The 12,599-nt window shown below is 42.5% G+C and overlaps 1 protein-coding gene across 1 annotated transcript; it reads right to left on the reverse strand.

Annotated features, from left to right (window-relative positions):
* Nucleotides 1–5,037: 5,037 nt before the first annotated feature.
* tm4sf5 (transmembrane 4 L six family member 5) lies at nt 5,038–12,351 on the reverse strand. The gene is made up of 6 exons (XM_038975692.1): nt 11,807–12,351; nt 10,460–10,540; nt 10,084–10,226; nt 6,907–7,045; nt 6,310–6,363; nt 5,038–5,360 (listed from the first exon to the last, which is right to left on the reverse strand). Exons 1-6 carry the CDS (start codon nt 11,978–11,980, stop codon nt 5,343–5,345), a joined length of 609 nt encoding a protein of 202 aa, XP_038831620.1. The 5' UTR covers nt 11,981–12,351; the 3' UTR covers nt 5,038–5,342.
* Nucleotides 12,352–12,599: the final 248 nt, after the last annotated feature.

Consider the following 12,599-nt stretch of genomic DNA (forward strand, 5'->3'; position numbering starts at 1 on the left):
TCAGACCAGATAATCTTGTTTCTCATGGTCTGAGAGTCTTCAGGTGCCTTTTGGCAAACTCCAAGCGGGTTATCATGTGCCTTACTGAGAAGTCGCTTTCGTCTGGCCACTCTACCCTAAAGGCCTGATTGGTAGAGTGCAGAGATGGTTGTGTTCTGGAAGGTTCTCCCATCTCCACAGAGGAACTCTGGAGCTCTGTCAGAGTGACCATTGGGTTCTTGGTGGTTCCAAACTTCTTCCATTTTCTTCTTGGGGACCTTCAATGCTACAGAAATGTTTTGGTACCCTTCCTCAGTGCCGTGCCTCAACACAATCCTGTCCCGGAGCTCTACGGACAATTCCTTCGACCTCATGGTTTGGTTTTTGCTCTGAGATGCACTGTCAACTGTGGGACCTTATATAGACAGGTTTGTGCCTTTCCAAATCATGTCCAACCAATTGAATTTACCACAGGTGGACTCCAATCAAGTTGTAGAAACATCTCAAGGATGATCAATGGAAACAGGATGCACCTGAGCTCAATTTCGAGTCTCATCGCAAATGGTTTGAATAATTATGTAAATACGTTATTTCTGTTTTTTAATTTTAATAAATGTGGAAAAAATCTAAAAAACTGTTTTTGCTTTGTCATTATGGGGTATTGTGTGTAGATTGATGAGAAAAATGTTTTATTTAATCCATTTTAGAATAAGGCTGTAACTTAACAAAATGTGGAAAAAGGGAAGATGTCTGAATACTTTCCGAATGCACTCTATGATTTATGTAGGATTTATGTACACTACCGGTCAAAAGTTTTAGAACACCTACTCATTCAAGGGTTTTTCTTTATTTTTACTATTTTCTACATTGTAGAATAATAGTGAAGACATCAAAACTATGAAATAACACATATGGAATCATATAGTAACCAAAAAAGTGTTAAACAAATCAAATATATTTTATATTTGAGATTCTTCAAATAGTCACCCTTTTCCTTGATGACAGCTTTGCACACTCTTGGCATTCTCTCAACCAGCTTCATGAGGTAGTCACTTGGAATGCATTTCAATTAACAGGTGTGCCTTCTTAAAAGTTATTTTGTGGAATTTCTTTCCTTCTTAATGTGTTTGAGCCAATCAGTTGTGTTGTGACATGGTAGGGTTGGTATACAGAAGATAGCCCTATTTGTAAAAGACCAAGTCCATATTGTAGCAAGAACAGCTCAAATAAGCAAAGAGAAACGATAGTCCATCATTACTTTAAGACATGAAGGACAGTCAGTACGGAAAATTTCAAGAACTTTGAAAGTTTCAAGTGCAGTCGCAAAAACCATCAAGCGCTATGATGAAACTGGCTCTCATGAGGACCGCCACAGGAATGGAAGACCTCAGAAATTGCAGCCCAAATAAATGCTTCACGGAGTTCAAATAACAGACACATCTCAACATCAACTGTTCAGAGGAGACTGCGTGAATCAGGACTTCATGGTAGAATTGCTGCAAAGAAACCACTACTGAAGGACACCAATAAGAAGAAGAGACTTACTTGGGCCAAGAAACACGAGCAATGGACATTAGACCGGTGGAAATCTGTCCTTTGGTCTGGAGTCCAAATTTGAGATCTTTGGTTCCAACCGCCGTGTCTTTGTGTTACACGGTGTGGGTGAACGGATGATCTCTGCATGTGTATTTCCCACCGTAAAGCATGGAGGAGGAGGTGTTATGGTGTGGGGTGCTTTGCTGGTGACACTGTCTGTGATTTATTTAGAATTCAAGGTCCACTTAACCAGCATGGCTACCACAGCATTCTGCAGCAATACGTCATCCCATCTGGTTTAGGCTTAGTGGGACTATCATTTGTTTTTCAACAGGACAATGACCCAACACACCTTCAGGTTGTGTAAGGGCTATTTGACCAAGAAGGAGAGTGATGGAGTGCTGCATCAGATGACCTGGCCTCCACAATCCCCCGACCTCGTCCAAATTGAGATGGTTTGGGATGGGTCAGACCGCAGAGTGAAGGAAAAGCAGCCAGCAAGTGCTTAGCACATGTGGGAACTCCTTCAAGACTGTTGGAAAAGCATTCCAGGTAAAGCTGGTTGAGAGAATGCCAAGAGTGTGCAAAGCTGTCATCAAGGCAAGGGTGGCTATTTGAGGAATCTCAAATATAAAATATATTTTCATTTGTTTAACACTTTATTGGTTACTACATGATTCCTTGTGTTATTTCATAGTTTTGATGTCTTCACTATTATTCTACGATGTAGAAAATAGTAAAAATAAAGAAAAACCCTTGAATGAGTAGGTGTTGTAAAACTTTTGAGTTGTGTATAAGCTGTTGTGACCAGTTGAAACCAGTTGTGTTCTGTTTTGCTCTGTTCCATTCTGTCTCCTCAGTCCAGATGGGGAATCAGAGTCTAGAGGGAGTGCACTCTTAGAGAAGAAGGTTCCAAAAGGGTTCTGCAGTTGTCCCCATAGGAGAACCCTTTTTGGTTCTAGGTGAACTCTTTTCGATCCAGGTATAACTATTTTGGGTTCCATGTAGAACCTTCTGTGGAGAGGGTTCTACATGGAACCCAAAAAGGTTATTCCTTGAATCAAAAGGGGTTCTTCAAAGGGTTCTCCTATGGGGACAGCCGAATAACCCTTTTTGGTTGAAATAATTGGTTCTGATATGTCTCTGTCTGCCTCTTTGTGCCAGACGGGGTCAGGGCCCTGTGGGGGGATTGAGAAGGGGAGTAGGGCAGATGTTTTCGGGTCATAAGGGGTTGAGTGCCAAATAATGGGTAAATAAGGGCTCCTTGCATGCGTATAAATCACAAGAAGTCTTGGCTTCATAATCGACTTACCAAACTGGCCAATGCCTTCTAATTGTTTGTCCATTTCCTCTCTATCTTCCTCTCTCGCCCTCTCATCTTCAGCTCGTGTCCTCTTTTAGCTTTCTTGGCTTTCTCTTATTCAGCCTCATTCTGTTTGTGTGTAAGTCACATGAGAAGTGGCAGTCAAAGAATGCCCCTTTCCATCTCTCTTTCCCTTTTTGTCTCTGTAAACTCTTTCTCTGTTTTTCCATTTCCCTTCATTCTCTCCCCCCCACACACGTTGTCCTGCCTAGTCTTATTTTATAACAGAGCTACCTGACATAGGAGCCTGGCAGGTAGCCTAGTGTTTAGAGCGTTGGGCCAGTAACCGAAAGGTTGCTGGATCGAATCCCTGAGCTGACAAGGTAAAGATCTGTCCTTCTGCCCCTGAGCAAGGCAGTTAACCCACTGTTCCCCGGTCGCCGAAGACGTGGATGTCGATTATGGCAGTCCCCCGCACCTCTCTGATTCAGAGGGGTTGGATTAAATGCGGAAGACACATTTCAGTTGTACAACTGACTAGGTATCCCAATGGACTTTTCTTATGTGCAGTATTCCTCCGTCATACAACAGCCTCTCTGTTTTTCTCGCTCTCTTTCAGCTTGTTTTCAGCTTGTTTTCCTCTTGAGGAAAGAATCTATATTTATCCCCTTCTAGTGCTAGTAAGGGTGTTTATCTGGAAAGTTAGGTAACAATTACCACAAAGCTGCTCGGTGGCAACAAAAGATTATGAGCTTAAACTGATCTTGTTCTACTACTACACGAAAGCAGCAACTCACTCCAGTCCACTCCAGCCCCAGACATCAGGTTTTCCATCTGTATGTCTTACGGTCACCACAGGGCTCACTGTGACCTCTCACCTGCCCCTGATGCACACTTCTGTTAGTTCTGAGCTGGCTGCCTGTGTCTAACACAACTAATGAAAGCTATCTCCTCTCTTTATCCCTCCTCTCTATCTATCAGTCTCTTCCTCTCCCTATGCTTCTGACAGCCTTGCAAAAACTTGATGTCAGTTATTTACAGGTTTAACAGACCAGTGATTCTGCTTACGTATCACAGTTATTAAAGTGAATCATTCCTATTGAGTTTACCGGATGTACAGTTTTTGTGCTTAATCAAGGGATTCTTCATTGCTTTCCATTATGTAACTCTGGGTTAAGTTGGGTTAGGGCTTTGATACATGTGAACTTCTCAGTTGTCTGCCTTCTTCATTAACTGTTGGCCAGTATTGAATTACCAGAACCCAGATCATTAAGACTTCATAGGCTACTTGACCAATGACTACTTGATCAATAACAGAAAAACATGTCTAATTTCCCAAAAGTTTTATTGCTTATTTGTATTGTTTTGACTTATGTGATTATACAAAAAATATACAAAATATCATGTGAAAGAAATTGTTGCTTAATAAAAGAAATTAAATAAAGAATGGAAAATAACTTGAGAAACTGACTACTGTATGATGTTTCCATGGGCAACACATGAAACAGAAGCAAGAGTTACAACTATGGCATGGCAGTTTTGAGATTAAAGAACTACAATGACTATGATTGATATGGCACATTGGATTGATTTGAACATATCAAAAGTAGACAATATGCTTCAAACACAAAAGGGAAAGCTTCTGGCAGATAGGAAGTAAAAAATAAAAAAGTTGTGTAGTTGTGTAGTAAGTTGTGTAGTAAGTGATTGGCAGTCCTGGTGCTGGTATGTCATCAGTAGTACGACGTCGGTTAAATGATTTGAATTCCATTTAGTTCGCGTTTTTTCTGTGAGCTCAATGTGCAGTTTCTGTAGAGATAAATCAGATCAAGCCTGAACTGTGCGATGTAGTAGGGAGTTGTAGTTTTCAACAGGCCAATATTCTACATAGTTTAGCGCAGAAAACGTCTTAATTAATTACAATGACCATAATCCATTGCGTGCCTGCTTAAACTTGTCCGGTCTGTGCGGAGCAAGACACGAAGACTGGGAGACAAAGAAGAGAACGTGCGTGCTATCGAGAGGGATAGAAAGCAGTTGCTTCGCGAGCCTGAAAATACATGATCTAAGTATGATAGTTGGTATTCAGCAGTCATAAAAGTATGCCTTCTTTACTTTGAAGAACTACTCAAATAGTGATTTTGTCAGACAGCACAGGCAGCAGCTCTACAGAGACGATGACTTGGAATGAAATAATAAAGTCATCAATAAAACAAATGTAATATACACAACAACTGAAATATTTTATTAAAGTGAATAAATTATAGTTAATAAGTGATAAGCAGTAATGGACAGTCACTACCATCATGGGACTTCTATTCATTGTTTGATTCTGTGTTGTTCAACACACATAACGTATAGTGTATTGTATAATCGAACGCAAAATCAAAAAACGTGATCATTTTTTATAATCGAACCGAAACTGAACCGACCTGAAAAAGCACTAATCGCTCAGCACTAGTTGTCATGAACATAGGCTGTGGCATTGCAGGGCAGTCCTCTCTACTTCTTCTCTCTCTCCATCTCACAATCCACCATCATCCTGCAAAAATAAAACAGAAACAATTATGCATGTGTTCATAATCCCTTCTTAAAAAGGCAACCTCAGATTCAGGGTTTTATGGTTTCTGGAAGAAGAGTCATTCAGATCTTGTTATCATCGTTAATGTTTGATATTTTATACATCACTGATTTGACACAGTGATTCAACACGAGTCAACGGATATGAATATATATGCAAGTGTCCGAAATGGCATCCTATTCCCTAGGGCGCCATAGACTCTGGTCAAAAATAGTGCACTATATAAGGAATAGGGAGCCATTTGGGATGCAAGGGAGAGGGAGGTGAGTGAATAAAGGTACACAACACGATCACGTACAGGGCCTACTCTTACTGTATGTTCACTCAGCAACTACATCTCAGCTTAATCTTGAACCACCCATTGATTTATTCATTTTAGCCTGGATTTCAATCAAATTAGGCTTATTTTTTATCTTTATTTAACTAGGCAAGTCAGTTAAGAACACATTCTTATTTACAATGAAAGCCTAGGAACAGTGGGTTAACTGCCTTGTTCAGAGGCAGAATGATAGATTTTTACCTTGTCAGCTCTGGGATTTGATCTAGCAACCTTTCATTTACTGGCCCAACGCTCTAACCACTAGGCTACCTATGTTGGGTCATCAGATGCTACTCAGGTAATAGTAACCTTTCATGTATGCTTGTTAGAGTGGTTTCTGTGTAATGTTTTCACATGACCCTTACCCAACTATTCAGACATGTTGTGCTATACTGTAAATGTTACATTTCTTATAAATGGCATTATTTTACTTCAGAACAAAAACTCAACACTCCTCTACTTAACTGTCAAATGTTACAGCAGCATTATTACTTCTGCAGAAACACTGGGTCAGCCATATAATATAATTACTTCTAATGAATCAACAATCATTTCAAATCAATTGATAATCAGATGAATTTGTTGAATTACCTCCTTGTCATCACGGCAGTCCCCACAGAAGCAGCCAATGCAGCCGTTGACCACCTGGAGTTGACCACGCCACAGTGATACATTACATTTTTTATTTTATTTTATTTATTTCACCTTTATTTAACCAGGTAGGCTAGTTGAGAACAAGTTCTCATTTACAACTGCGACCTGGCCAAGATAAAGCAAAGCAGTGATGCACAAACAACAACACAGAGTTACACATGGAATAAACAAACATACAGTCAATAATACAGTCGAAAAAAAGTCTATATACAGTGTGTGCAAATGAGGTAGAACACCGGAGGTAAGGCAATAAATAGGCCATAGTGGCAAAATAATTAAATATAACAGTTAAACACTGGAGTGATAGATGTGCAGAAGGTGAGTGTACGAGTAGAGATGCTGGGGTGCAAAGGAGCAAAAATTACATGCATCATTATGACAGTATGTCTATGCCCCAAAATGCACCTTATTCCCTTTATAGTGCACTACTTGTGACCAGGGCCCATAGAGTTCTGGTCAAAAGTAGTGCACTAGTATATAGGGAATAGGGTACCATTTGGGACATAGCCTATGTGTTCTATTCAATTCTCTGACCTGGATGCCACAGAGGATGAGTTGCAGGCCCCCCAGGCCCAGCGTGATGGAGAAGAGGACCAGGTGCCACAGGGCCGCATTGGCAGGGATCACACACAGGTCCCACAGGGAGTGGTCAAACAGGTAACTGCTGTTCCCACTATAGAGGAGGGGGAAGGGGGAGAGGGGGATGGGGGGAGGGAGGAAGGAAGGGGTGAAAAGGGACAGGGATGGATGAGAGTGGTTTAGGGATAAGAGGGAAGAGAGGGAGAGTAGAGAGGAAATGCAAAGGAAGGTTAGAGCAATGATGTAGTCCAATGTGTTTTACATAGATACATTATGAACAGAGGGGAGAAAGTAAAGTATTGAGGGAAAGTAAAGATTAAGAGGCAGGTTCAGTGAAGAGAGGAGAAGTTGAAAAGATGGCCAGAGAAGAGAGATATTATTCAGTAAGTAGCAAAAGGGAGGACAGGTTAATTAAAACAATGCAGACATCTGTCATTATCATGTATTCAGTAATCAGCTGTCAAACGTGATTCCCTTCAACCACAGCATTATCTTTGACTCTGACTGACCGTGCATGTACACCACAGAAACGCCAACATCCTTCTGTTTATTATTTCTACCATAAACGTGTTGCAACTCTGTCATGATGCCATTTAGCTGTTTGATATGTTATTAACTATGTGACCTGACCAGGACAAACGACGGGCCTGGGCCTGGTTTAGTTGAGGTGGTCAAGAAACATTCAGAGCCCTAGTGCTCCCCGACTGACTCTGTTTGACCACTCCCTGTGAGACCTGTGTGTGACCCCTGTCAATGTGGCCCTGTGGCACCTGGTCCTCTTCTCCATCACGCTGGGTGAGGGCAAGATGGCGCCGACAGATAGGGCAGCTCTGCTTCTAGCTCCTAAGCAACTTTGCAGTATTTTGTTTTTTTTGTGTGTTATTTCTTACATTATTAGCCCAGCAAATGTTGTGTTTTTAAATATTGCCAGAAATAACTTTTGGATATCAAAGCGGCGGTAACTCACCAGCATTACGACCGGGAATATGACTTTCCTGATATGGATCCTTTGTTCGTACCCTCCAGGGCAATTGAACTGATTCCAGAGGCTGATCCAAAACATGCCTGCGGAGAAGAAGTATTCGGAGTGGACTTCTAGTCCGACTCAGGAGGCGCGCACATCATCCCCCGCTTCCGAGTATATTACTCACTAATGTTCAGTCTCTGGATAATAAAGTAGAAAAGCTCAGGGCGAGAATCTCCTTCCTGAGAGACATCAGGGATTGTATCATACTCTGTTTCACGGAAACATGGCTTTCCTGGGATATACTGTCTTTGTCCATGCAGCCAGCTGGGTTCTCAGTACATTGCGCAGACACGAATAAAGAACTCTCCGGGAATAAGCAAGGTGGATGTGTATGTTTCATGATTAACTACTCATGGTGTGATTGTGATAACATACAGGAACTCATGTCCTTTTGTTCACCCGACCTAGAATACCTCACAATCAAATGCCGACCGTATTACCTCCCAAGAGAATTCTCTTAGGTTATAGTCACAGCTGTGTATACTCCCCCTCAAGCCAATACCACGACGGCCCTCAAAGAACTTCACTGGACTGTATGCAAACTGGAAACCACATATCCTGAGGCTGCATTTATTGTAGCTGGGGATTTTAACAAAGCAAATTTGAGGAAAACGCTACCGAAGTTCTACCAAGACCTTGACTGTAGCATTCGCTCTACGAAAACATTAGACCACTGCTACTCAGATTTTTCCTCTCTCCCTGTCACGTTCCTGACCTGTTTTCTGTTAGTTTTTGTATGTGTTAGTTGGTCAGGACGTGAGTTTGGGTGGGCAGTCTATGTTTTCTGTTTCTATGTTGGTTTAAAGGGTGACCTGATATGGCTCTCAATTAGAGGCAGGTGGTTTTCATTTCCTCTGATTCAGAGTCATATTAAGGTAGGTGTTTTCACACTGTTTGTTGTGGGTGGTTGTCTCCTGTGTCTGTGTAAGTGTATGTTATGCCACACGGGACTGTTTTCGGTTTTGTTTGTTCGTTCGTTTTATGTAGTCAGTTTTCCTGTTATTGCGTTCTTCACGTTATATGTAAGTTCGTGTCCAGGTCTGTTGACTGCGTTTGTTATTTTGTAAATTCTCAAGTGTTTCGTGTTCGTCGTGTTTTCTGTTTTGTTTAATAAATAATATGTCATCACACAACGCTGCATTTTGGTTCAATCCCTGCTCCTCCTCTTCGGATGAAGAGGAGGAGGAAAGCCGTTACACTCCCTCTGCAAATCTGACCACGATTCCATTTTGATCCTCCCTAGCTATAGGCAGAAACTCAAACAGGAAGTTCTTCTTCTTCTGTGGGTTTTATGACGGCTACATCCCAAAAAGATGTATTGCCGCCACCAACTGGACGGGTTGAAACCAAAACAAGGTGAAAAGAAAATCCAATGTGGGGCATTCGAAAGACGTGGCTTCATGGTTCCCACCACAATTGCAACATGCCACATTTTCATCACTTTTATAGCACATAATATGATCTTTCCCACAACTTGGACATCTCGGCTCCTCCCTTCTGCAAACACTTGAAACATGTCCAAAAGCTTTACAATGATCTCACTGCATTGGTCTTGGGGTAAATGCTCTGTCACTCAGTGGCGGATTTAGGTATAGGCGACACCAAAACTGTGGGTCAATTAACCTTGTCGGAGTGGGCGCCCTGATTCTAGTTTGTGAGCTAGGCAGGCTACTGCCTGGGAACGTCTTCCACTCAGAAGTACGAGATGGGGAGGGGGGTAGGGGTAGGTTGACTTCAGGTCTCCCCACTGGAAGCCCGAGGTAGAGGGAGTGGGGGAATCTATCAAATAGCGCACCTCTAACTTTGTACAGTACTAATGCAATTAGTAAAATCAGTCACACTACGAAATGCTAAAGGGGGGTTCGCCAAGGGAGCCATACAGGCTAGAACCGTCACTGCTGTCACTACACCCACAATAACATCTGCTAAACATGTGTATGTGACCAATACAATTTGATTTGATTTTGATCTGGGTTGAGGGTTGAGGTGTCTGCTACTTACCCACTAGTCTATTCTGCTATCAACTGGCTGTTGTCAATATTGCAGTTAATACCCACTTTAAGAGAGGGATGGAGGGAGGGAGAGAGCGAAAGAAAGAGACTCACCCTGGTAGGTCCTCAAAGGGGTATTCCCATTTTCCACTAGCAACCTGACATTTAGGTCCAATGGCCAGTCCCGCTGAAGAGACACTGGTGCAGTAGATCGCTCCGACCAAACCAAAAGCAGCCGAGAAGACAGAGTTCAGCATCTGTTGGAGACACACACACATACTTAATATCCTCCTTTTCTACCTCTCCTTCACTCACATCAATTTCCTGAGTTTCACTTTTTTTTCTTCTTCCGAGCTGCTCCACACTGATAACCTTATGCGTAACCCTAACCTTAAATTAAGACCAAAAAGCAATCCCAAAAAATCATGAAATTTGACAATATAGCCAATTTGACTTTGTGGCTGTGCTATCTATTGGAAACCCTACTCACTCTGCAACGGTTTCCGCAGCAACCATTTCCGCAGCAACCCTTACCCCCGGCCCTGATAGCCGAACAGCTGGGGCACAGCATCTGAAAAGAACACAGACAGACAGAATAACTTGAACTCTACTAAGCTGTATATCATCATCATACTTCAACTATCACAACATGCACTAAAACACAGAGAAAATATTGCTGTGAAAAAAAACACTTGATTGTATGGGTAGTTCTTGAGCTCTTTGCTCACGTTCCAGTATGTGTGTGAGTGTGTGCACGTGTGCGTGTCGTGAATGCGCGTGCATATTTGTGTTTGTGAATGTAGTGCACGCGAGTCCTCTTATCTTCTACGCAAATATTTGTCAATCCTGTATCCATTTTCCTTCTCTCGTTCCAAAGGGCAGAACTGACTGGGATGGATGGGACTGGGAGTAAGGGGGAGTGCTAACATACTGTACAGAACAGCAGTGGGTTGGCTTGAACCACTAGAGCTGTTCACATTTCCTCCAGGTAATAATGAATACACTGTTAATAAAGACACACCCTGTTATCGGCCCCGAAACGTCCTTATCATCACATCATCACTATTATATCACAGGGTACATAAAACAGATTGCATAGTTTCCACTGACAAGGCTATCAAAGTGGATATTCTGATAGCTGCAACATGGTAGTATCCTGACCAAAGATTTGTTGGCCATGGCATATCAAAAGTGATGATGGAAACTGACTATCTATCTGTTTCCCACTACTGGCATGTACTTCCCTTTGCCGAACTGGTGCAAGTGTGGCTCTGTTCAGTGTAGTGTTTGAGAGAGGTATGCTTTTGATATCACAATGAATGCATCCTGGGAGTGGAGGACAAATAGAGTGGGGGAAGTACAATAGGTTCCCCACTGTAATTAGTCAACCATTAATCAGTTACTCTCCATTGGTGATAATACAGTAGAAACGGGAACCTCTTCCTCCTTTTCTGCCATAATCTTTCATCTTTATTCATACCAAATCCTTCCAAAATTGTACTTCTATTACTGAATATAAACATTCTGGAAATGCCTTGATCCAGCCAAAGATGTATACATTATTACACAGGTGTTTCCATGTCTTTTACAAGGGAGACCTGTCCCAAGACGACAGCTATAGCCCTGTCGTCTTTGTACACTCTCAGAAAAAAGGGTTCCAAACGTGTTCGTCGGCTGTCCCAATGTGAGAACCCATTGAAGAACCCTTTTGGATTCCAGGTCAAACCCTTTTGGGTCCCATGTAGAACGAACCCTCTGTAGAACCTTTTTTACTCCATGAGCGTACAGGTGAATGAGTAGTACAAGGTGTCCATCTATGCTCAGTCAATATACTCACGAATATTCCCCCTCCGATGAGGCCACCCATGAGCCAGACCTGCAGGGAGACATGACTGCTGTCCTGCTGCTTTCCGTCGGGGAAGAACAGGAGGATGTTGGAGATGATGCAGGCGAACGCCGAGGGCAACAGGATCAGGCCCACCAGACGAGAACACTTCCCCGTGCAACACATACTGTCTTTACTCCGTCACCAGATAGCTCAGTGATACTGCAGGTAGGGTATGACAGAGACAGTGGAAAGTAGACCCAGACTGAAGAAGAGATGGTAGATAGAAAAGAGGAGGGGAAAAGACTTCACGATCAAGACAGACTGACACACACAGCAGGAGGAAGAAGGGAAGAAGAGGCTGAGATGACGGGGCTGTTGTTGGTCTCAGGAGCCACTGTGTCCAGTATATTCCACTGTGCTGGACAATAAATCGTCTCTTTCTCTTCAGCCCTTCAGTTCTTGGTGTAGACCACTGGAAGCGGAACACAGGTCCCTTGCCGGCCTGTGGAATGGAACTAAACAGAACAGAACTAAATCAGGAGTCAATTCTAGAATTGCCCTTTGATACCTGCCCATGTGTGTACTCTGGCTGTTGGTATCAGTGACATTTATGGTTTGTTAACACAGAGAGGGGAGTTGGTGGACTGGCCGGGGGATTCTGTCTCTCCCTCACTGAACGGAGGCTGATTAATCTCACAGGGATGTGTAGGGGAAAGCACAAGCACACTAACGACGACACAGAGGAGAAGATAGCAAAATTCACATTAAAATACTAGAATCCAACTAACTTAATCTGCCTGAC

Source organism: Salvelinus namaycush, chromosome 36 (genome assembly GCF_016432855.1).
Source record: "Salvelinus namaycush isolate Seneca chromosome 36, SaNama_1.0, whole genome shotgun sequence".
Taxonomy (NCBI): domain Eukaryota; kingdom Metazoa; phylum Chordata; class Actinopteri; order Salmoniformes; family Salmonidae; genus Salvelinus; species Salvelinus namaycush.